The 25,541-nt window shown below is 41.2% G+C and overlaps 1 protein-coding gene across 1 annotated transcript in view; it reads right to left on the bottom strand.

Moving 5' to 3' along the window:
* Window positions 1-8,735: 8,735 nt before the first annotated feature.
* Window positions 8,736-25,541, bottom strand: part of RHOJ (ras homolog family member J) — an 80,406-nt gene continuing 63,600 nt past the window's right edge. Inside the window, exons 3-5 of the mRNA XM_025870497.2 lie at window positions 21,254-21,418; window positions 19,263-19,358; window positions 8,736-10,927 (exon numbers count right to left, since the gene is read on the bottom strand). Of these exons, the coding sequence (XP_025726282.1) occupies window positions 10,781-10,927; window positions 19,263-19,358; window positions 21,254-21,418 (408 nt within the window). The 3' untranslated portion in view covers window positions 8,736-10,780. The remainder of the gene's footprint in view (window positions 10,928-19,262; window positions 19,359-21,253; window positions 21,419-25,541) is intronic.

The following is a 25,541-nucleotide window of genomic DNA, read 5'->3' as shown; positions in this document are numbered from 1 at the left end:
ACATCCTTACTAGGGCACCTGGGTCTGGTCCCACTGAGCTGTTGGGATGGCTCTTTAAAGCTTGGGGGAAACGGTGGCTTATATTAATGGAGAGAAGATGCCAGAACTGTCCTGGGAGAATATTTGTGGATAAAAGGCTCAGGGAGGTGGACCTGCTGGAATGGATTTATTACATAAGACCGAAGAACTCATCAGCTGGCTCTGTTCACCTGGAGGTTCAGCGGACACTCCCTTCACTGAAGCGCTAAGGAAAGCACTAGGTAGGGGCACTTGCCCCCAGAGAGGCTCCATAATGGTTGTCCTTTGTAGACTGGGGTTGATGGCAGGAGAAACCACCATGGAACTGGGCTTCCTGGTGTCAGCAGAGATGAGAGGGTCGGGGATAGCAGAGCCCGGGTGATGACCTGTAGCTGTAAGAGCGAAGGTGAACATAACTGCTATAAAGGGGAGTGAAAGGCTTCTGCAGTCAGAAGCCTCTGATCTGCAGGATCTATGGTGCTGGCTAACATTCCACGGTGTCCCCGGTCCATGGTATTAAAGAAACTAATATATATATATATATATATATATATATATATATATATATAAAATAAAAAAGTTATTAATTTATTAATTAAAAAGAGTGAAATACTTTTCTCTGTGCTAACCTTGAATCTTTTTCAAAGCTCTTTCTTTCCTCTTCCTTTCTCCCTGCTCCCCCCTTCTCTCCCTCCATCCCTCATTTCCACAATATTTATTAACCCTAATTTTGTGCAGGGCACTGTGTTTGGGAAATAAAGATAGAAATATTGCTACCATTGGTGGATGTTTTTACTCTAAGCAAGATCCTTTCCATTAATTCTTCCTAATTCTTGTGTCAACCACGCTCCCAGCCAACATAATTGCCATTTTACCATTACCATTATATAGATGATGAAAGTGAAGCTCAGAGAAGTCAAGTAACTTGCCCAAGATCTGACAGCCAATAGGCTGCACGTGCCAGGTTTCTCTGACCTAGAACCAACCTCTTGCCATTGGAGCGTGATGCCTTTTTGGAGTGCTCCTTCCTAGTCATTACTACTTGGGCTGAAGTCTTTGAAGTTCTTTGAGGTTAGACTATCCTCACCCCTGATCAGCATGTTTGAAGTCTCTCCTGGAGGTGGCTTGGCGCAAACTTGGGCTGTTTTATGGAGATTGCAATTTTTTCTACTTTCCTGTTTAACCTTTAGGAAGATAATGCTTTGCTGTAGCTCCAATCAAAGTTTACAGCAGGAGAAATTGAGGGAGAAAAGGAGAAAGAGCCTCAAAGGGAAATTCAAAGACACCTGCTGTGGAAACGAAGGTTGTGTGCTCTCAACTGATGGCCCAGGCAGTGTGAGCACCGGGTGCAGGGGAATGATGGTCCAGTGCCTTGAGGTGAGCTCTAGATAAACTCTCAGCAACTCCTTGCTCCTGGAAATGTGTCTATTTTGCAATTAACGAAAGGTAAGGAGAAGGAGAGTTTCCTGGAATTTTTTTTCTATGGGAACGATTTTGAATGAAATGTATAAATTCTCACAGCTCATTCTACTTCTAGGTTTATTAGCTCCATTGATTGAAATGGTAATTCATGCTTCCCTTTTTTCATTGATTGGGAAATGAAAGAGCCACCAGGAGAGTACCAAATCTTGCTGCAGTGACCCAATTCACTCTTCAAATTATTTAGGTTTTAAATGTAATAGAAAGTGTTCCTGGGATCATAAGTGAATTGTATCTCTAACTGAAAATAATGCAGCATTGATTAAAATGTTTATTTCATAAAGTTTCCCAGAGGACTGCTTGTCTTCTTCACCCAGATGTTTTCTATAAAATAATGTGCACCTTACCTTTTTTAGTTTTCTTCAAAACATTGAAACAAATGATTAAGAAGGAACTTTGAAACCATTTTTTAGCAAATTCTGCAAATTTGATTTTCTGTTGAAAATTTCTACTAGTGAAAGTTTATTTGGAATGGAAGAATTTTGGTCATTCTTTGCTAGATGAATCTTCTGGGATTTCTTTTACAATAAGTTCCCTTTGTTTTATTTTCTTATTTTTTGAGTTCCCTTTGTTTTAATGAATGAGATTGTTTGGAATTGTGTACAGGGAGATCCAGAATGCTGAGTGGCTGGTTATTGTGATCTTGGGGTATCTGAAGTGTGCTGAAGACCTCTGAAGAGGTGATGTCTAACAACAAGGAAAGAAATAGGGAAAGGGTGAGAAAAGGAGCAGGTGCAAAGCGCTGTAATTGGTAGTGTATGACAGAGACTTGTCTGCAATGTTAAGGAATTTAGAGGGATTATTCTATCCTCTGTTCCAGGTCCTCATTATCAGGAGTAAAGTAAACATTTCCTAAGCTTTTTCACTTTATAATTGACTCTAAGTTCCCCTGACTGTACAATTTCATTAGCATACTGAATAATTGAGTTTTTTTTTTTTTTAAAGGCTTCCCAGTGTACTGGATCATATATACTTTGACCTTGATTGTGGGTTACTAGGGCTTTGGGAAAATCACTCAAACCCCAAATACAACCACTCCCCAACAAACAAACAAACAAACAAACAAACAAAAACATTCCCCCAAAGAAAATATTTTGCTTTAACATAGAATACCAATATTACCGAGATGAGAATGGTAATATCCTTTTGGTGATGTTGAAGATACAATTACCAGCAAGAAATATAGATATCCCCGAGTCACAAATAATATACAACTTAAAATTATTTGAAAGAGCATTTATTCACTTAAAATAAATTTAAACTATGCATACACAAAAAAGGTTATGATGAATTATGAATTGTTATTATCTCGAGGAAAGATTCATGCAGAACTATGCACTTAAAACAGAAATTTAATCCTGTTACTTTGCAGTTTCTTTCTACAGGAAATGTATGAACAGAGCGTGCTTTCTTGACCTTCTCTGTGTTGCTCCTGCTGAAATTTCTACTTATAAATCCAGCTATGTCTACAGCATGACGAGGTACACTGTCTAAGGGAGGTGATCTAAGATTCTAGTCTGTTCTGAACCTCCATCTTCTGTCTCCCTCTTGAAATCTGCATATCAAGATTAAAATATTTGGAGGGGTGGGTAGCCAATTTTACTGAGTGGATTTAAGACATCAGCATTTTAAAATAGGTTGGAAATGTTTTTAAGAGGAAGATTTTGTTCAGCTTTTAGCTCCTGCTTGAGCCACTTCAGGAAGCTAATGCTGAAACATTTCCCTATTGAAACATAAACACCAGTTAATGAGAAATAAAGTCCAATTGAAATGGGATGCAAATTTCAGCATTACCAAAATCTGAGCCAACTTCAGGACAAAGCCAAAAGGAACTAATGTGCCATCGGTTCACTCATGCCAAGCTCTGCGCTGTACGCTGCAGATGAGGGGAAGAGTGGGCTCTGATCAGGGGGTTTCTCTTCTTCAGCACTTGATGATTTCCATGTGCTTAATTTAGTAAGAATGGTTTTTATTCAAAAAGGGAGGCTCTCAGATATCTTGGACTGGGATTTTCTTTTACTCTTGCCATAAAGGGACTGGAAATCAAACATTTAAAAACTGCGAGTAAATGGATTCTTGAAGAGAGATTGATTGTTGATGCCAATTTTCTTGCTTTATTAGTTTCTTATGAAGAGAGAAAACAGGCTTTATTGTGTGGCCTGGGGAAGGAAGTGAAGGGTGGGTGTGCAGGGCTGTGGCAGTCCCTGGTGTAAGGAGCACTTTTTGGCGGCTTGGACCAGTGGTTTAAGAGCAAGAAATCAGGGATACATTTGCAATAATGAAAATAATCTTTGGTAAGATTCTATTTTGGGATTTGACTAAACCCTTCCAAGAATGCTGACCGCTTTTGGTAGCCAAACTGCTCCCAGATGTAAAAGCTGTCCCAGTTTACAAGTAATTTCAGTTTAAAGGAATCTTGGGACACCAGTGGGTTCCCTCAGCCTACAGCGTGAAAGAGGACACCTGATTTTGAGTACCAAGGTCATAACTCTGTCAGCAGTGTGAAGGGAAGCCTGCTGCCAGAGGGGAAGGTGGTCCTTCACAGAGGAGGTGGTCCCTGAATGATTGTATCTGCACAATGACATCAGGTCATTCTGGGATGGAATCGCTGAACTAGTAGGCCATTTGCAGGGTCAAAGGAAGCGATGACCCTTGTGCTCTTTCTTCATTTGTTTTAGGGTAGGTATGATTTGCCTTCAGAATTTCTTCAGCAGCAATGGGATTTGAATAAGATGATATACTTCCGCATGCGTGTTTGCGTGTGTGCGTGCAATTTTTAGAGAGCTCTTGTATGTGGGGGAGGGGGCGGGTGTGTGTGGGGAAATCAAGTATGGCTCCCAGTGATGTTTAGTAAAAATACTTTGAATAAGTGAATACAACTCTGGTCTGTGCATAGGAAAATAAGGATATAAATCTGTGGAAGGCCCCATTTAGAGGACACGTTTGTGGTCAACCCTTATTTTGTCATCTAGAACATGTCTTAAGCAATGCAGACAGAAGCGTCATCGAAACTTTTATGCCTCAGAAATTTGTTTTATCTTCCTTTTATAAGTTCATAACTTCCTGTGATATGAATCTTTCTTGTTTTTTCATGGAAAATAGTTTTGGAGGGCATTTTTTCCTCTCTCCCTTATAAACACCAAAAACCTGGAAGAACAGAAGTATTTCAGATTTAGCAGATCTTTCAAACCAGATGCTGCTTTTTCTGCTTTTAATTCCAAAATAGGCTTATTGCTTTACCGCAGCTGTGCAGCACATGACAGGCTTCTGGAAGCCTTTTTATTCACCCAATAAATGCGAGCAACTCAAATATTAGCCCAACGAATACCCAAAGGGTAGCATCAGAGGGACAAACAAAGCGGACAGTGTCTCCATCAGGCAGCTACACGTTTGGCTTTAACAACTGGTGGTGTGTCGTCTTGTTGATCAGTCCCTCTCAAATTTTAATGGGCGGATGACCTGGGGGGTCTTATTAAGTGCAGATTTAAAATGCAGATTTCGATTCAGTAGGTCTGGACTGGGTCTGAGTTTCTGTAGTGCTAACTGGCTCTTCCACAGTGATGGGGGATATTGGTCCCCAGGACACACTTGGAGAAGCAAAGGGCTAGACAGTTTCCCATTCTAACGGAGGCCTGGGGAAGGCAGTTTGCTCACGTGGCTGACGATCTTCATCAGAAGATCCTTAGAAAACTCAGAAATGAGAGTAGGAGAAAAAAACTATTTAATGACTTTAACGTCAGGACATGGCATAAGCAAACTGCAAGGTTAAAGAGAACGTGAAATAATATTCCATGAATTACAAAAGTGTACATAGAATAGCCGTTACATAAGAAGCAGGTTGTAAGAAAGGCAAAGTCCTTCCCTTGTCTATTGTTCCCCCCGTAGTGATCACATGGGGAGCAACATGGACTGTTTCAGTTGGGATAAAATTCTGCTGAGATGTACTTAAATGGTAATTACTGTTTACTCAGGGCAAAAAAAAAACAATTTAAGCCAGGTGATGAGAAGAATGTAGAATTCATTAACCTTCCCGCCCATGGTTCCTTTAGGAGAGGATTGTTTTAAAAAATTTGATTTAAAAAATGGCAGGTGGTGGTAATTTTAGGTATGTATTTACAAAGCTGTCCCAAACATACCATCCTGCCATGAAAGTCTTACTATTTCTTCCTGAGAAGAATTAACATAAACTCAAAAGACGGGCACGCACAGGGTTACTGGGAAGCTCGGGGAGCTAATATGGCTTGTATGGTGAGACTCAGTTCTGTGCCTTGGGGACCCTCTCCTCATATTGCCCCAGACATCATATGCCCTAAAAAACTGATCAGACCCCGTTCGTCAAAGATAACTGCATACACTCAGAGGTTTGGAGGACATGGCTGAAGATACAACAGAATCACTCTGGCTATAAGAGCAAGAAGCTTCTGAGCCATTGCAGAACTCAGGACACAATGAAATTACCAGGGTAGAACATGTTTAAAGCACACACGCACAAAACAACTTTGGATTTTGACATAATATTCCCTAAGGAGAAAAAAAAATAGATTGTGACCAAGACGAATCATGCAGTTTTCACTCTAATTTCCTGTCCTGGAAGTTAAGAGCCAAGAACGGTTGCTGAACTTGTATCCCTGAATTCACAGATGAGCCAAATCCTCCTTGAATCATTCCTCCCCTAACCCACGGAGATCTCCGACGAGCGCTGCCCAGCCTCTGAAGCCCGAAGCACCTCTATGTGGAGCTCAGCATTTTCATCTCCTTTCTGGGCTTTGCTGACACTGAAGCACCAGGCATTGTTGCTTTAGCTCATGTTTTTGAGTTCTGTTACTGTTGTTGTGCATGCTAAAGGCCATTGTTCTATTTGGAGATAGTCCACTGAAGATGAAGACATACCTTTTATACAAGTTACTGTCTTTCCAGATATCACAAAGTCATCCTTTTCAGATTTTAAGTCATGCTAGTGCTTAAAAAACTTTTAAGATAATTGATGCACTCATATTCCTTGGTAAATTTCCCCTGTCTGCTCCATATTAGCAGAGAAGACGTGAGCATGATGACCCACCCACATTGCTCCCGAAGACCCAAAGAGCACTGTCCAGAATTTCATCATTTTTAAGGAATGGTGAGGTGGAATTATCTAGAATTATCATATGATGAGCCCTCTAGGCTCACTCTGGGATGTTCTTCACATGAACGGTTCTCCTTTCTTCCCTAGGGCTCTGGAGGCCAGGCAGAACTTAGCCCCTCCCAGCCCCTGTCTGGGAGAATTGTCAGGTGTGTGTGTTTTGCCTTGTGTTTCGTTTTAGTTTTCTCTCCATTCTCTAAATGATTCCTTTTTAAAAGTACCTAATTTCCTTTGTAAGAAACTTGGTTTCCCCATCTTCTTTTTCCCTTTCTGTTCCTAATGGTTCTTGAGATGAAAACATTCTGTTGAGTTTCCTTATTTGTACTTGGGCAGCCTACTCAATGACTTATAAGAGAGTAGCAGGTGACCTGTGGTTCTCAGTGTTGAGAGAGAAGGCACATATTGCATTCTGGCATCCAAACATAGAGGCCGAAGACATAAAGGGCTAGATAATCATCTCCAGCATGGTGCCAAACATTCCTTTAAAGCAAAACCTCAATTTCTAATCTTCTATCACTTGGTCTCATGGATGAGTTTGCCTTTGTGAATGAAATAATACATCTTTAAATGTTTACCTCAGGTCAAGTATTTCTTTTTGAACACTCTACTTGGTGAGGTTATTAACTGCTCACAAGAACCTATACTCTACATAATGCACATTTTTGTTGGCCTCAAGTTTGGGGTTTAACTTTCTTTAATTTCTCCTAAAATTGTGAGCATGGTTGTGATTGCCCCTTTACTACCAGTTAAATATTATTTCTTCATTGATGATTCTATGAAAATTGTGTATGGTTACATCCACTGCATCTGGCACTTCTTTTATGGACCAGAAATCTTCCAAATGGTTCTTTGCGTATCATGATCAGACGTATTGTTATTGGAGTCTCAGGACCAAAACTTCCTTCCTGTCATATGTGTATGACTTATTTTTTTCATTTCCCAGTTTACTGCTTCTTGGTTTAGGCTTGCTGTAGCTATTGCATTCAGTAATTGTTCTTTGAGTGTACCTTTTCTTGGTAGAAATCAGCCCAGATTACTTACCGTGACAAGGCTTTGACTCTTGTGGTAGTCTTTTGTATTTCCAAAATAGCCCAAGGAGTCCATTAATTCTGCCAAATAACCAACCATTTGACCGAGAAGAAAAATATCTGTCAAACCAGGTACTTGATTACATTGCTGTATACTGTGCAATTAGATTGGGATTGTAGTACATTGTATATTGTGGATTCCAAGCATACTGCAGAGCAAATTCTTGTCTCTAGGTAATTACTAGTGTGATGGATTATCTAATTTACAGTGGCCTAAGTCATGTATTTGAAATGGGGCTAAGATCTGTAGGATGAACAAATGCAACTCCAATAATACACCTGCAAAACTATAACTTAGTATCTGTGATAATGAACAGATTACAGTGTGGAGTTCAGGGCTGTGAATGAGAAGCAGAATGGCTGAGGTCTGTTCCAGCTCTGCACAACACATTTCTTTTGACCCATCCAGACTTGAGTTTCCTTATTTGTAGAATGAGGGAGTTAGACTATATTTTCTGGGGCCTCTTCTAACTTTGAAAAGCTAAGATTCTACCCTCCAGTGGAGATTGGCTGCCCCTTCTTGACTTTGGCAGATGGCCAAGGGTCAAGGATTCTTCTTCAGATCCTTCTTTCAAATCTCTTCTGATCTTTGGCTTCAGAATATAGTTTTGTTTAATCTTATGGGAGGAAACACTTTTTAGTGAAATGAACTACCTCTTCCCATGAAACAGGGAATACATAGTTAATTTGGTGGAATGACATTAACTCATTTAGGTCATTTTGTTCTTCATTATTTTATTTAATAATGAGCTCCTATGACCTTTAGGAGCCTCTCCACCCAGACAGTAACAGTCTCTCTTCAGGTTCTGGTTCTAGGTGAGAGGATGATCTTCTCACTGTGAGCAAGTTAATCCCTGTGATCCAGTAGGGAGGTAATAGCCTGGGGAACCATATGCCTATTGGATGCACACATCTGGAAAATCCTCCTTGGTGGAGCAAACATACAGCTCTGACTTTTTCATCCACATTAATGAGAAGTGAGGAATGGCCCTTTAGTAAGATGTAATTATGTAATAATGCAACAAAGCTGGCTAACACAGCATTTCATTTATTACAGGGCTAAATGCTCATTATTGTTTATAAAGAATGAATCCATAACCTCTGCAGAATTATAGTTTATGCACGGTTGATTTCCATTTACAGAGGAAGAAAGTCCTAGTTGTCTCTAAATGTCAAGCTTTGACTTACAAAACTCCCGTTTTCTTTTAGTTTGGGCGGTGTGTGTGTGTGTGTCTGTGTATGCGCGTGTAAGTGCGTGTTTAAGAAAATGTTTAGCGACTAGATGGGAGAGCAGGGAAATAGGTCTTGAAACGTGGAAGAAGGGAAAACTTATTTCAGAAATTCTAAACAAACAAACAAACAAACCCAAACAACTGAGGGGATGTCATGGAAGGTCTTAACAGAAAAGACCCACATCATATGTTTCTTTTTTATGGGCTTCCTCCAGGAGCAGAAGGGACTACAAAGACTGGATTTTTCCAACAGAAGGAGTGTGAATCCGGAAATTGTTATGCTAAAATCGGTGTAATTTGATGCTGCAAAGAGGCACTTGGCTTATGCAATTGAAATAAAAAGTAAAGTGCCTACCTGGGTGTTTCCCGGGTAATTGTAAACAAGTAAGACTAATTAGGAGACTTTATCGTCTCTAATTAAAAGCTAGGAAATAATTCACTCTTGATACAAGAATCCCTGGCTGTTTGGAAGAGGCATATAGAAAGGGCACATCATTCTTTACTGGGGGCTTTTACTTTCTGAGACCGAAGGTCCTGTTCTACAGAACACAGCATTTTGAAAGCAGGGGATAAACAGATTCAGAGCTTGGTACCCACAGATCCGTCCCCTAAATGCACATTTGGGACAATGAGTGTAGGAAATAGGGAGAGGCAATATATTAGTACCAGCTGCACTTGGAAAATGTCATTTAAACAGAAGTGGGAGCAGACGTGGGCCAAGCTGAGAAACCCTTCAGGTTGAAGCAAGTGGAAATATGGAAACACTTTGCTTAACCTTTGGGGACTTTTAAACATTTACTTTTTCATGCCCCATGGCCAGGTCTTTCTTTTAGATCAGGTTACTGTTGGGCAAGGGAGAAAGTGAAATTAAGGGAGGAAAAGGGCATGAGCCCGGAAAGGCAGGGAGCAGGGAAGTTCACTTTGCTGAATAAAGAATATTTTAAAACCTAGGTCTGCCATATTCTCCCCCAATCAGTTTGATTAAAAAGCAGAAGTACTACTTTCTTGAACATAGTTCATTTGTAATTTGCCATGACAATATAAATATAGGAGAAAAATAAGGCTACCCATCAGCGAAAGCATTTCCGGGGTGAATCTTTGGCACAAGTGTGGCCTGGAAACAATTCAGGTGGTGTTTCTCTTTCAACCAGGTTCAAAAATCTTGGCTTTGTAAATTTCCAAAAGTTGTAACATTTTCTTGTTTTCTTCTTACAGTCTGGCATTCAGAGGTAAGTGCTGGTTCTAATAGCTTTGGTAGAAACAAGCTGAAAATGGAAATGAATAAAAAATATTTTGTCTTTAGGCTAATTTGGTATGGACTTGTAAGGCCTGAGTAAATTGGTAAATTAGTACATTTCTTAAAATAATACAAATAAATGCAAGACACATAGGTCGAACAACAGATTCAGAAAACAAAGTTAGTATAGTATTCCTGTGTTTTGTAGAAGACACGGGGTAAGGCCACCAATACAGGAACCGAGTTCCTCTTCCGGTTTCTTGGGGATGGCTTCCTATCATCAGCTTCACGTTCGTGGAGGGGAGGCGCAAAACGCAACATGGTCTTTGCCTTCGTTTGCAACATGGTCCTCAGCGGCGCTGGGTGACCTCCGGCGGCCTCAGCATTCTCACAGATTGTGCAATGTGGACGCTTCGGGCTGGTAGGGGGGACGTGGCAGCTGTGTGCTGTGCTTGCGGGTGGTGGTGGGGGCTCCCGGAGTGGAGGAGCAAGACTCCGTGCAAAGGGACTTCTCTGGTCTCGCCCTCCTTCGTGGTTGAGCTTGGTCTCAGAGGTCGGCGCCCCTCTCACCCTTAGGTGGGTGGGGGCCAGCCTCCCAGCAGCCTCAGATAACTGAACAGCAGCTTTGACACTCAGAGCAGCGTTTCTTCTTTTTCTTGGGGTGGAAAATGGTGAGGATTGCTTCATCAAAAACCGCTTTGAGACCTTTCTGAGTTAGGGCCGAACATTCCAAGTAGCACTGTGCTCCGATCTTCAACACAAAAGGGAGAAAGAAAGGCGTGAGAGGGAAAGAAAAGAGAAAAGCAGAGTGGGATCAGCCCCCTGCCCAGCCAAGTGCTACCTCTCCTTGTCCCACAAACAGCCCTGGGGTGGTTTTGTTTTGTTTCGTTTTTTTTTTTGTTTTGTTTTGTTTTTTGCATTTCCATTTGCATCTACTATCTTAATTTTTACTTTCTGATATTAGCAATAAATGGCTGTGGATTGCTTTTGGTTAGGCAGTAAGTTCTGAGAGTGAGCCATAGCCACTCATTCCTAATATAAGAATATAACAAATGTAAAAATTGAGAGAGGATTCAAAAGCAGTGATATGGTTTAAATATACTTTGTGAACAACAGGGCTACATGATGTTGTTTTTAGCACCCTTTCATATGCATGCGGAATGTGTAAATGTGGTACAAGTGAAATGTATCTCCTTCTGTAAGCGGGAAGGCAAAGTGTCAACTTGGTTGGTAAAGCATATAGAAAGGGACTGGGTGATAAGGTTGGTCATTCTTCACTAAAATGCACTTTTGATGAAGTCTGTCTCAGCAGGATAATATCCAATTGGTATTATTATTTGGTTTTAACATACTTTAAAAGACATATTTCTAAGGAGTTGAAAAACCCAAAACATGTAAAATAAAAATCATAAAATACATTTACTGATGGAGACACCCTCCTTGTTAGTATACATTCTATGTGTACTTAAATGATAAAAATATTTTGTTCTTGCTTAGGGCTTTATTTCAAAGCTTTTGATGATTTCATACTATGGTATATTTGATAATCACAAAAATCCCTTTGAGAAATATAGGAATTCAGTCCAAACTAGAGCTTCTCATTTAAAAAATAGCAAGCCAGAGCAGACCACATTTGGCAGTCAAATTCAAGAGATTGTTCGCGTGAGGGAGACTCAGGGTTTTAATTGCTCATAAGCTTGGTATGAGCTAATAATATAATGTGGGCCTTTTAATATCAGGGACGTTTGGAGAAATGCTTTTATTATATACTTCACATTATGAGAATCACTGAAGAACCAAAGCAGATTCACAAGAGGGTAGTTGGATGGTGAGCCCTTGGAAGCCACAGCAGTTACATGACTAAAGAAGGGTAGCAAAACCACATGCCTATTCCAGTAGCTTCCGTGAATGAGGAAAGCAGGGCAGGTGCCAGACAGGAGGCACAGGTGGAAACTGGGGCGGACCTGAAGCACACACCCCCTCTAGAGCTAGCAGTCTTACCCAGCTGTGGACAAAGTCATTGCCGTGGTTCGCTGTTGCCCATCTTTGTACAGTTGGACTTTTGGATTTTTAGTTAATAATTACCAATTTAGAAAATACTCTGTGGGCCAACCAAGACACTAATGTGTGATTTCTTTGTCAGCGACTAGCCAGTTCACAATGTGTGGACTAAAGGAATTTGTAGTTTAGCTTAGGATAGAGTGGGAACAGCCCCAGAAGGAAAATGAATTGTTGAAGGGCACCCAACCAGAAAGTAGAAGAACTAGACCAGAATCTGGGTCTCTTGGCATGTATTCTTTTCTTTGTTTCATGACGATTACCCTTATCACTCAACTCTTCAAGAAGCTGGTCAAGGGGCGCCTGGGTGGCTCATTTGATTAAGTGTCTGCCTTTGGCTCAGCCTGGGATCGAGACCCACGTGGGCTTCTCCCTCTCCCTCTGCCACTCCCCCTGCTTGTGCTCTCTTGCTCAAATAAATAAATAAGTAAATAAAATCTTAAAAAAAAAGAAGCTGATCAAAAACTAAGCATGAAATAAAGTTTTTCTGGTTGGGTCTAGATATTTTGCACTTTTTTTTTTCCTATAAAGAATAGATACTGTGCGAGCTAAAGGAAAATACCCGCAGGAAAGATGTTGGATATTAAGAACCTATATTATGGTTTCATTTTAACCATGGTTTGGCCTTTGGATTAAAAGATGGCTTTTTTATATGCAACTGATGAATCACTAAACTACCTCTGAAACAAACAAAATGGCTTTTTAAAATCGTTAAAAACGGTTGGATGCAAAAGAGGGATAAAAAATAGAGAAAATTTTCCTAGTAATGTCATGAAAGATCATCGATTACATTTGGGGATTGTAGCCAGCACTATGAGCGTGTGAAACGCACACCACTCTAGTGAAGATGTCAACTGAACGACTGCTTGTAATGTGCTGCCTCTTCTCTGTCATCCTGAAAAAATATCCACAGAGAGTGCTGTGGGGCCACCCGGCCTGGAATGCCACCCTGCTATGATCCCAAGCCTCACTTGATTCCAGAAATTACAGGGGAGCTGGGCTCAGTTCACACGTGGGGCTCTGGGCCATCTGATCCTGCAAGATGGGCGGGGGGCGTGTGTTGTCCTCCCTCCAGAGCGCTGCTAACAGCTTGGCACAGCTTGCCTTCTGAAGGTGGAGGAGGAGCCCAGATGCTGTCCCCATTCAGATATTTCTGAAGATAACCAAACAGTGGATCAAGGCATTATTGAGTAACTGCGTTAATATAACAGTTTCAGACTGAGAGTTCCAGGAAAAGTAGCCAACAGATTTTGGGTGTGATTTGGGAACTATGTGTGAGAGAGAGAACCCAATTAGGAGGTGAGTATTTTGTTAACCATGTATCAAGTGCTCTGGGTCAGAAAGAAGACTTCATTCACCCTGGTTCAGGGAAAAGGCACAGCCATGTTATAGACATTGCTAAAAAGAAACCACCTCATTAATGACCTAAAAAGTGTGAAATGGAAAACTGTCTCAAGGAAACATGGCTTTCCTTACAGCTTCTATGGCCTCTTGGAGCAAAGTGACCTACAAAGCCAAATATTTACAACAATCTGTAAGAGCTCAGGATTTGTGGATGCTTGTTTAGATACACACATTAGCAATCCGTGACATGCTTTGCCAAAATGATTTATTTTCCAGAAAAAAAAAAAAAAGAGATTGAGGAATGTACACTGAGAGAACACTTTTCTCATAGCTTTATGATAGCTGAAATTTATCACCCCCAAGCTGGGAAATTTGTCAGACATGTAGAGAACATACAAGAGTCTGACAAGAAGAAATGAAACAAACCAATGGACCAACAGAACCCACAGTGACCAATCAAGTGAAAGAAAACCTCCTACTTCTTCCAGGTTGTCTTGGTGGAGGTGAGACATGTTATAGAATAAAATAGAGTATAACTGGAAGAAATAAAGGCAAAGAGGTCTTCCCAGCTATAGATGCCTCTGAGAGGCACATGAATTTAATGACAACTATAGTTTGCTGAGCTGGACCTCACATTTCTTTGGGTCACTTAATCCTTGTAAGGACTTCGCAAGGTAGGTCCGTCACCATCCTCATTTGCAGCTCAGCAAACTGACACCAGAGAGAAGAGGTTCCCTCCGGAAGGGCACACAACTAAAACAATGTCAGAGGTTTGAATTTGTCCCCTGAGCCAGAGTCTTAACCACTCTGTGGGGCTGCCTCTAGCAAATGAAAAGAGATATGGCCGAAAGGGCAAAACTAATGAACAAACGGAGATGTTGTTTTGGATGTAATGAGGGTGATGAGAGACGATGGGGTGAAAGAGTAAGGCATTTCCTATAAATGGAGAGAAGAGAAAATATTAGTGGAATAAGCAGGGGAAGCTGGTATCTCAACAACCAGTGAATAACTGAGAAGTTTTTTCTCGCTTATTTAAGAATTAGGAAAGGTACAGGCAATTTAAAAGCCAAGAAAAGGAAAAGGAACCCAAGAGCTTGTGCGATAAATTTCATCCTAACAAATTGCTCAAAGAGGAAAAATGTTTCAGGCTGGATGGATTTGCAGCTGATTTTTTTCTAAGACTATAAAACAGCAATTGCCAGCACAGGGGTGGCTAGATAATGTGAGTGCACTGCTCGAGTGTAGGTTAATGGAGTGGTGGGGACTGTGGCAAACTGAAGGTTACGTACCTTGTCTAAAAGACTATTGAAGGATTGCAGGTGATGAGGAAATGCTGGCCTAGTGTTGCCAGACCTTCTGATTTTTTTTTTTTTAGAAGACAGAAATGTGTATCTTCATGAAAACTTTCCATTGTTCAGTGTTGGCCACCAGATCACATTAAAAATACACGTGTGGACTGATGAAAGCATTTGTGGGTGAAATTTGGCTCATCACTTGCCAATGTACTGCCTATGCTTTAAAGGATGCCTTTACATATACAGGTCTCTCTGTTTGGAATTTTTTTCTCCCTAGTCCCCAACTTTGTCCACTTGACAAACTTGTCCTTATCCTTCAAACCTGGCTCAGATGTCACCTGCTCTGAGAAGTTGTCTGGGAATCCTCCTTCCCTGAATGTGTCCATCACTACCCCCCCCCGCTACCTCAGTACTAAGTATTCATTCAGGGGGCATGCTTTTGTTTGCTGGTCACCTTCCTCTTTTGGCCTCTGGGCCTCTTGAGGGAAAGGGCTTCATTTTGGCAACCAATTTTCAATGACCATGAGAAAAAGAAGCGATGGCCAGCACACAAAACAAGGAGGGTAACGGTGACTTTTGCAGTCAGTAGGTGGGTATTATTATTATTATTATTATTATTATTAAAGATTTTGTTTATTTATCTAACAGAGAGCAAGAGGGAGAGATCACGAGCCAGAGGGAGAAGCGGAGGGGGAAGCAGACTCCTCATTGAGCAGGGAGCCCGATGCGGGGCTCAATCCAGGAACACATGACCTGAGCCAAAGGCAGATGCTCAACCAACTGAGCCACCTAAGCACCTCAGTAGGTGGGTATTAAAGACTCTGGTCGATTAAGATGACTGAACATTGAGGAACACCTGGGTGGCTCAGTCAGTTAAGTGTCTGACTCTTGGTTTTAGCTCAGGTCATGATCTCAGGGTGGTGGGATCAAGCCCTGTGTCCGGCTCTGCACTCAGTGTGGAGTCTGCTTCAGATTCTCTCTCCCTCTCCTTCCTGCTCACTCTCAAATAAATAAATAAAAAATAAATACATAAATAAAATCTTAAAAAAAAAAAGATGATTGAACACTGATTACAGGATTTCTGCAGCAGTTTTGCTGCTTTAAACTCACTGGTGCATGCCTGTTCCAAAGCCAGCAGGAAACAGGTACGAAGGCGAAGAGTGAGAACAACAGTAAGAAAGGCCCAGGGTGGAGACGGCGGGACAGGGCAAAAAGAGGCCAGAGGCTGAGAAAGGGGAAACATTTTGTCAAGAAATACCTTAGGAGTCTGAACTTAGAAAATCAGGTTTAGGGTGTGTCAAATGGAATTGGGAAAGAGAATGCACCAAGAATTATAATCTTCAAGCTAGAGTGTAGCAAGGCGCCTGGCACACACTAGGTGTTTGGTGAGGTATCGACAGGTAAACCCAGGAATAGTAAGGACGTGTGCAGATGAGGAAAGTTGGCTGGAGATTAAGAAAAGCAGTAATGACAAGAAGAGGGAGGATAAAACAAGTAGAGGGATAACAATGAATATTTATCATCAATTGATACAAAATATTTATGTAAATGTGGTTGACTTTTGACAAGTGTAAAGAATGTAAATATGTATGATATGAAAATATCCTTTAAAACTAAAATGCCCTTTGAGACTAAAAAGAGATGATAGATGAAAAATGCTTTGGAAGTTGAAAAGTACTGAACAAAAGGAATCGAATATGAAAAATCTGAACGTGCAAAGCATTTAAACAATGGGGGAGAATATGCACATTAAAATACGGGGCTTCAGTATGTAAAAAAGAAGCCCCAAACCTAAGGGTTGTTTTTTTTTTTTTTTTCAGAATATAGGAGGGAAGCAGAAGAGCATGGTGGTCAAAGCAGTTTCATATCCCAGTTCTGCCACTTTCTAGCGGTATGACCTTCGCCTCTGAACCTGAGTTTCCTCTAGGAACTCTAGGGAACCAATAATACACACACCTCAGGGGGTTGCTGCGAGGATTAATTAAGACAAGGCATGCAAAGTGCTTGGCAAAAAGCTTCGCACATGGCAAACACTCCATAGATGCTAGCTGTTATTATAAACTACTTGACAGGAAAGTCAGGGAGCAGAGAAACTTAAGGCATCTCTATAATTACACGCATTGTGATGAAACAAGTTAAACTCTTGCTTGGATTTCTTCTAAATTGGATTTCGTAAGCTAAACATGATTCTCTCCCTATCTGAGAGCAGTTGCTAGGAGAAACTGGCAAAAGGCAGTAAAGTGGTGAACTCAGCCATTGTTCCTAAAATAAATATGAAACCGAGATGGGAGGCTTTGGAGTGACTTCTTTTCAAAGGGAAAAACAATTTCCTAAATGAGAGGTCAGGCCAGGACACTGACAACATTATGGTGGAGCTAGGACAGAAGCAAGGGACACAGAGACCAAACTACTGCAAAATGCACCAGCTGATTCTCCTGGGGGGGGGGGCGGGGCGGGGACCGCCTTGTTGTGAAAAATGCTGGGAATCATATACAATTGTCTGTGGAGCTGTATGTCTGTGTGCCTTAGTAAGGGAAGTTAAGCTGAATGTGTGAGGAGGAGGTAGAAGAACCTATAAGCATGTACCCATTTTACAGGAGGCAAAATAAATAGTTGGAGGAGACAGTTTACACCATGGTCAGGTGCACAGTGGTGACACCCACAGATCTGGATTAAAGTTGCTCGGGTGATTATCAGCTGTGTGAATCCAACACGTTCATCTCCCTAAGACTCTGTTTCCTCACCTGCACAATGAGACAAACACTATCTGCTTAAGAGGGTTACTGAGAGGCTGAAATGAGACAGAGCCTGTCAAGTGCTTAGTATTGTAAGAACTCGGTGAATGGCTCACACTGGTAGTTCTGACATGAGAGTCACAGAAGTAGGAAGTGTTGTCTCAAGTATGTGTGAGACATTCTCATGTAGCATCCATAAAAACACAATTCTATTTAATTCATTTCTATTTGAGTGTATCGCTTAGTCCTGGTGCCTATAAGAACATTTTAAAGAAGAGAAACACATACATCTTTATTCACAAGGAATTTGTAGGTAATATCCTTGGGTGACTCCTTCTCTGCCCAGCATTTTGCAGGGTTAGTTACTTTAGAAACTTCAGTTACTTTAAGATTTTATTTATTTAGGGCGCCTGGGTGGCTCAGTTGGTTAAGCGACTGCCTTCGGCTCAGGTCATGATCCTGGAGTCCCGGGATCGAGTCCCACATCGGGCTCCCTGCTCAGCGGGGAGTCTGCTTCTCCCTCTGACCCTCTTCTCTCTCGTGCTCTCTGTCTCTCATTCTCTCTCTCTCAAAGAAATAAAATAAAATCTAAAAAAAAAAAGATTTTATTTATTTATTTATTTGAGAGAGAGAGAGGGAGAGCATGAGCCAGCGTGTCAGGTGGGGGCAGAGAGAGCATCTCAAGGAGACTCCCCGCTGAGCTCAGAGCCCGACTTGGGGCTTGATCTCATGACCACGAGATCACGACCTGAGCTGAAACCAAGAGTCAGATGTTCAACTGACTGAGCCACCCAGGTGCCCCCAGAAGCTTTAGTTACTTTAGAAAAAGAGCAATTTCTGAAACCTCTGGCCTGGGCCTATGGGTTTGTGACTAAATCAGTGAGGTGGAATCAGGTTAAGGAAATGATTTAAAAGCCTCCTCTTGCGTAAAACACCTCCTCCTCTTGTGTTCATTTTAGTGTCTGCTTTTACACACATCTTGGTGGTAATTGATTTGGTCTAAATAATTTCCCCATCAGAATGACCATTCATGTGAAGCTCTCAAGAACGAAGAAAGGTCGGTGAAAACAGTTCCAGCTATGAGCTAGTTGCTATTAATCTGTCAGCAGGCACTTGGATTCTCCAACTGGTTACCCTCTGGTCTATGTTACTCTTCTTGATGCTATTTGTGACATACTCCAGCCTCTCTAAGTGGCTATTCATTAGATGGTGAACAAATATAACCCTATCAGATGCTAATCTAAGTTTTTCCCAAGGAAATCACAAAATGCCTTTTATGGGGTCATTTCAGTGAATTACATTGATAATAAGCAGTAAGATGTACAAATATATATATCTAATGACTCCCTTTATTCACACTAAATACAGCAACTGGATATTCCAAAGGTTGCTAAATCAAATGATAAGTGCTTCAGTGGTTTAATTCACCAAGTTTCTTTCTTAACAAGAAACAGACAATGGTGGCTGGGAAGAATGCTAACCAAATGGTCCCTTCCAGCCTACTTAGAACAGAGGGAACAGCATCAAGCAGACAGAAGATCCTCGAACACGTTGCACTTTAAAGCAAAAGCCTACGTAGCTCAGCCATTCCAAATCATACACCAGATTCTTCTCTCAGCATATACTTTAAAATGAAATTCAAATCTGACTGTACCGCTTTTGCAAGCTTCACACCATGCTCGTAAGTGAGAGGTTTCTCTTTCATATACAGCAAACGGGCCAAGGTTTTGGGGTCATCGCGGAGATCAATCTGGCAAAAAACAAACAAAACAAAACACATGTGATAAATTCACTTATTTTTTTTGACCTAACCAGCAATTTTAACTGTGATTTTAAACCACCATATGGTAGAGATTCCACCCCCCTCCCTTAAGATCTATGAAGTTGCTTACTTTTCTTTAAGGAGGCACATACACATGCCCATGTTACATCTAAAAAAGTAAAGTGATTTCTTTGTAAATGTAAACATCAGGCTTTCCATGTGCTTTCTTCTTCAAAAGCAAGTCCCCCAGGAAGCTGGGGACTTAATGCCAATAATCCTGTGGTTTGTTTCAGGCATTTTTGAAATTTCCTATTTACTTTTAGATCCCACTTACAGGAGATGTATGATGATCAATCAGTCTTATTACCTAACAGTGATGCCTCATTTGATCCCAAATTATATTACTCATTTCTTAATAGTCTATTTCCTGGCTCTGAATACATCTTTGTCTTTACCCTCACCAGGATAGAGATTTCCCTCCTGTGAGGATATTCTAAGGAATGTCACTGTAGGCTCTGAAGGCACTCCTAAAAAGGAATTCCCAAAGGGTCTGCTCAAGGAATAAGCATTAATCTTTTCAAAGGCGGAACTACTTTGAAAAAGGCATATATGTTTGGATTAGTTTTGATAATTTAATTAAATATTTTAGTTGCTTTAAAATCTCACTGTGTGTGTGAACCTATGGATACATGAATGGGTGTAAATGTGGGCTTGAATTTTAAGGAAAAGCCAATGTATTCATATATGAGAGTTCCATTTATAAGCACATTGCTCAGCTTTTCTAATTTGTGGGTTTTTTTTTTTCTTTTTTGGTCTCAATTGTTCAATGTAGTGCCCACAATTGTAATATTGGCTCAAATTGCACAAAGATGTTTAGGTCCTGCCACGTATTTTGGCCAACATGGCCAAACGTTATCACCTGGAGTTAAGGTAAAAGACTGCATTTAAACAATTATCTTTCAGAGTCGAAGCACTAACTATATTCTGATTTTTGGATGTGTTAATTATCTGTCCATATCTTCTCTAGGAAGTACTTTTCTTTTACTATTTTTAAAAATTTCTCTTTGTTAAACAGAATATAAAATGAGAAATAGAAAGCAGGAGCATATGAAACAGATAACAATAAAACCCGTCAGTATTATTATGTTTCTGTGTCTTTGGACAGTAATTTAGGTTTTAACGTAGAGAAGAACACAATCCTTTCAAAACTAAAAAAAGTAGGAAAAATCTCAAAACACATTTGTGCGATTGGCTTACTGTTGGAAATTCAAATTATAGAACTTCATTAGCTTTCAAAACACTTCAAAGCCTTTGACAATCACAGGTTTGTTTACATCTGTTTTTAACCTCTTTCCTAAGATCCAGAAGACCAACAGGTTTAAAGGGAACAGAGAAGAGTGAATTTCTGTCTTCCTTTTCCAGTGGTGTTAAGGAGTTCCTGTCAAAATGTGCCCATTCTGACTGCTGGGGTCATTTTGACATTCACACCTATTTTGTGACTTCCAAACAATTGTAGATTTAAGATACAAAAAATATTAGACAATAAGTGTGACTGACATCCCCACCTCATTCCTCCCGCTCAGGGCTGGAGAAGGGCATCTACTTCGAAAGGTACTTTGTTATTTAAAAATAAAAAGCAGAGAGATTAATTTTTAAAGACCACATCAAAACCTGCTGCTTCATATTAAATAGCTCTATTGTTTTTTCGACCACGGGCTAAATAATCACGCAGATCTTAAGAATGGCTGTTTATCGGACTGATAATATCTGAGACACTGTTCTCTTGTGTGGGTGAAATAGATGTTCAGGAGACACCTAAAGGGTCTTTCCTTTTTTGCTGCCCTCCTGCCCTGCCCACCCTGCCCACCATTGCTGCCTCTAACCTGGGTCCCTATGAGGACGTAAGGCACATGAGGCATGCAGTCCTTCAGCTCTGGAACCCATTCCTCCTGGATGTTGTGGTAAGAGGCAGGATTCACAACAGAGAAGCAGATCAAAAACACATCAGTGTTGGGGTAGGAGAGCGGCCTCAGCTGGTTGTAGTCCTCCTGAGGGAAGAGCAAAGAGTTTGTACAGCTTAGGAAAAGGCAGGTCCCCTGTGGTTGAGTGTCCTGGGCAAGACGCCACTGCAGTGCCCTGTTGCCTGGTTCCTTCCCAGCCCTGGGGTCTGGTGGTTCCCTCCAGGTATTGCTAGAAATAAGGGAGTCGTCAGTCAGGAAAACACCTTTTTGTTGTGTATAGAGATTGTGAATTGCCCCCTTATAAAGAAGAAATTAAAAAGAAAAATTTTCAGCAGCTTTAGTGAGGTAATTTACATACTATAAAGTTCACCCTTTGAATGTATATAATTCAATAAGGATTATGGCAATTCCCAGTAGCACTGGAATTATGTCGTATTAAATATGATTTAAATTAGTGTGCCACTGGCCAAGGCACAGCAATTCTCTTCTTATACAATTTTTAAAAATTGCATGCAAATTTAATTTAGAATAAGCTAGCTATAAATGTAAAACAGAGTTGTTGCCAAATCAGACACCACAATTTTGTAGAAATAATATTGTGTGAAGGTTTAGAGTTCAGAATTTGGGATTCCGTTCTACCTAGAGGCCATAGTGTGGCCTAGTAAATAAAATACTAGATTATTTTTTTCCCCTCTTTTCAGATCAGAATATGCTCTGGTTGAAGAGTTCCTGGTTACATAAGATGTTTACGTATATGCTGTTTTAGGGGAAGATGATAAAGACAAAGTAAAACATTGGATCATCTCAACTTTGGGAAAATGTCAGCAAGTATCTTTTTGTATGTGAAGTGTTTTAGGAGGTTCCAAGGTAAATCGGCTATTTCAATATAACATTTTATATTTTCATCGAATTTAGTAACACATAAGCCAAAAGTAATTTTATGTGTGTGTATACTTACACTATATAAGTACATACCATGTATACATACATGTCTACACACACTGCAACTGACACACTGGTCATACACACCATGCATACTTCATATAGGCACCCACACTATGTACGTGCACACACTATATGTACACATGGCAACAAAACCTGTATGTTCACGCTTACCACATACATAGACATGGGCAACATATCAATCCATTTTTTAGGGTCCTGACTACTCTTCCTAACATTTAAAAAAAATTATAAAACCCATATACGTTCATTGCAAAAATTCAAACATCACCTAGAGTAATACAGAAGAAGTGAAAGCTTGTTTTCACCCTCTATGTGATCTCTACTAGTTTTTCCTCTCTTCCCAGAGGGAGCCATGATTTAAGAGTATCCTTCCGAATTTTATATATTTATTTACAGATATAATAGACATGTATTTAGTTTAAAAAAGATAAATTGATTGCATAGTTCATATTGTGCCACTTGATTTTTTAAACTTGCTATGTCACGGATATTTAAAAATATCAACTTTGCTATCTTCCTAATGACTCTCAGGATGTCTTTATAAAAAGGGAGGACATATGTACATGAACACATGTGACTGGAAGGAAGTCCCTGGTGGGTGGGCATGCGCTGATTTACTGTTGAGCTACTCCAAGTACGCAGCCCGCAGGGACTCAGCACACAAGGCTGCAGCTATTACCACCGCTAATCCTACTAAAATCTAAGCAAAGGTTTTTAATTATCTAAACAAAATCAGTGTAAGATGGCAAGGATGCTGAAAAATCCTAAGTCCTAAAAAGCAAACTAAAAGAATAAAAAAATCAGTTATAGTGGCTCATTGATCATATTTCTATGAAGCCAATAATCAGAGTTGGGGGCACTGCTGAATAAACGCTGGTCATACTGGGCTGTTGGGCTGGGCCTACAGGTTGCGTATCAGCTAAATTGTTCCCGGTGTGTGTGTGTGTGTGTGGTGCTGGTGGTGACAAGGCAGTGGGGAAGTGGACAGCTCACTTCTTGTCACCACCCCCTCCTCTTTATACAAGAACAACCCGGTAACCAAACCTTGGCCACGGTCTCTGCACTGCTCTCCTTTCTCTCTGGGGCTTTCCCTTAGGGAGCAGCTGTGAGGCTGACAAGCTAAGAACTCTCCTTCCCAGGCCATAACTTACAGCTGTTCATGATACCACCTGCCCTCTGCCACTTCATCCTCCCATCTGGATTGTGATAAATGGAGCAGGGACCATGCTGTTTTTTTCTCATGCCCTAGTTATACTCTGTCCACAGCACACATTCCGTAAATGCCGCTCACGGATTGGGGCAGTGACCTGCAAATGAACACATGGCTTTCTGTCGGTCATTTATGGCAGAGTTTTCATTAGAATCACCGGGGGAACTTTAAGTCCATCCTGACACCCTGCTAGCCAACCACCTGCTTCTCTCCCCACACTCCAGACCCAATTAAATCAGTTTTTGGAGAGTGGGCCGGGGTATCGGGGCATTCTGGTATCATGGACTTGGAATTGACGTGGAATTGAGAATAACTGATTTGCATCATCCTTAACTTCATCATCACTGAGGTTGCATCAGGGCCTTAGCATGAAGGGCCAGGCCTTGCTTCAGGCACTTACATGCATTACCTTGTTGAATCTTCATAGCACTGGAGAGATGGTAGCATCCACATCTGTATTTCATAGAAGAGGAAGTTAAGTTTTAGAGAAGTTTGGTAATGAACTATTAAATACTGGGATGGGCTATTTAGCCCAAATCCAGCTGCAGCTCTTAATTGTGAGAACATTATTTGCTTCAGCTCAGAACTTTAAGTGACAGATTAAGCATTTTTTTTTTGGAAAATTCAGTTTTCTGGGAATCTTAATACAAATGCTTAACCCAGGAATCTAAGAAATGTTGGACCTTCCAGGTTTAGTTATCTATTTCATGGCCTGCAGTTGCTAGCAGTTGCCACCAGATGGCAGCAGACACTGCATATTTAAAATTTAACCTCAAAGCCAAAACCCAAAAACTGCACAATCAGATGTGTCACAACTAAATAAGATAGGAACAAATAACTAGTGGTCTGAAAGGGTCATGTTTATTTGATTCTATACCCAGAAGCTATCAAAGCGATTCTGCTTCCATTCTGGAAGAGTTAGGAAGACCATGGGTTGCTGTGGGGGCCTGTAGGTGGAGTGTGAGAGGAGCTTGGGTTTTTGATCATGGCAGGGTAGCCAGGGCCCTCCAGCTGAGCGATTTGTGACTTTGTCCTTCACTGGGCTTTATCTTGCTCCGTATTCTGGATACCTCTTCCGTAGAAGCCTTAGTTCTGCTGTGTAACTCCATTCAGAAAGATGGATTAATTGTCTCCTGCACTGTGAAAGATGCTATTTGAAGCCTAGAAGGTGAATAAGAATTGACTCTCCACTTGGGGGAAAGAAAATGAAAATATAGAAAGAACTCAGTTTATTTGGAAGTGAGGCAGGCCAAGTTTCTCTTGCTCTTTGTTAGCTCTGTGATAAGGTAGAATATTTATTTGACTGGATCAGAAAAGCACACAGCAGGACAGGAAAAGGTTTTAGAGATCAGTTAGTGCAGGAGCTCCCCAAGTGTGGTCCCCACGCAGCAGCCTTGGCCTGGGAGTATGTAAGGAATGCACATTCTCAGGCCCTGTCCTGCCCTCCTGCGGCTGTGGCCCTGGGAAGGGGGGGGCACCATCTGTGTTGCAAGCTCTCCCAAGTGACCGTGCTGCAATTCAAATGTCACAACTACAGGTTATTGTACTTCCTGGTCCCCTCAGCTGATGTCATAGTTGAAGAAGCCAGACTCTAGACAGACTGAGTGATTTATTCAGGACCACAGAGCAAACACGCCTGTAAAGAAGGCTTGCACGTGGGCTGGCAGGGCTCCCGTCACCCCCATTAGCCACAGGCTGCAGTGATGACACGTGGCAGGGGCTTCCGAAGGTATAAGGGCCGTGTCCTCCTGAGAGTGAGGGCTGGGCGGTGGGAGGTTGTGGGGGGGATTGACTTTGTACCAGCTGATACGTTTTCCACAACAGGGCACATTTTGAGCCTAGGTTGGATGGCCAGAGGTGGAGATGCTGTAAAGGAGCTACGAGAAATGGAGAAATCGTCTAGCTGGTAGTTGAGGCCCCTTACAATGTTGAGCCTGAGAATGGAGGACCGGGGCTTGAATGCTTCTAGGGGAGACAGTGTGTCAGAGGAGACAGTGTGTCAGAGGAGACAGTGTGTCAGAGGAGACAGTGTGT

Source organism: Callorhinus ursinus, unplaced genomic scaffold (genome assembly GCF_003265705.2).
Source record: "Callorhinus ursinus isolate GAN/ISIS: 27379988/994484 unplaced genomic scaffold, GSC_fseal_2.0 scaffold8, whole genome shotgun sequence".
Lineage (NCBI taxonomy): Eukaryota > Metazoa > Chordata > Mammalia > Carnivora > Otariidae > Callorhinus > Callorhinus ursinus.
This window is presented reverse-complemented; position numbering and strand designations above follow the sequence as displayed.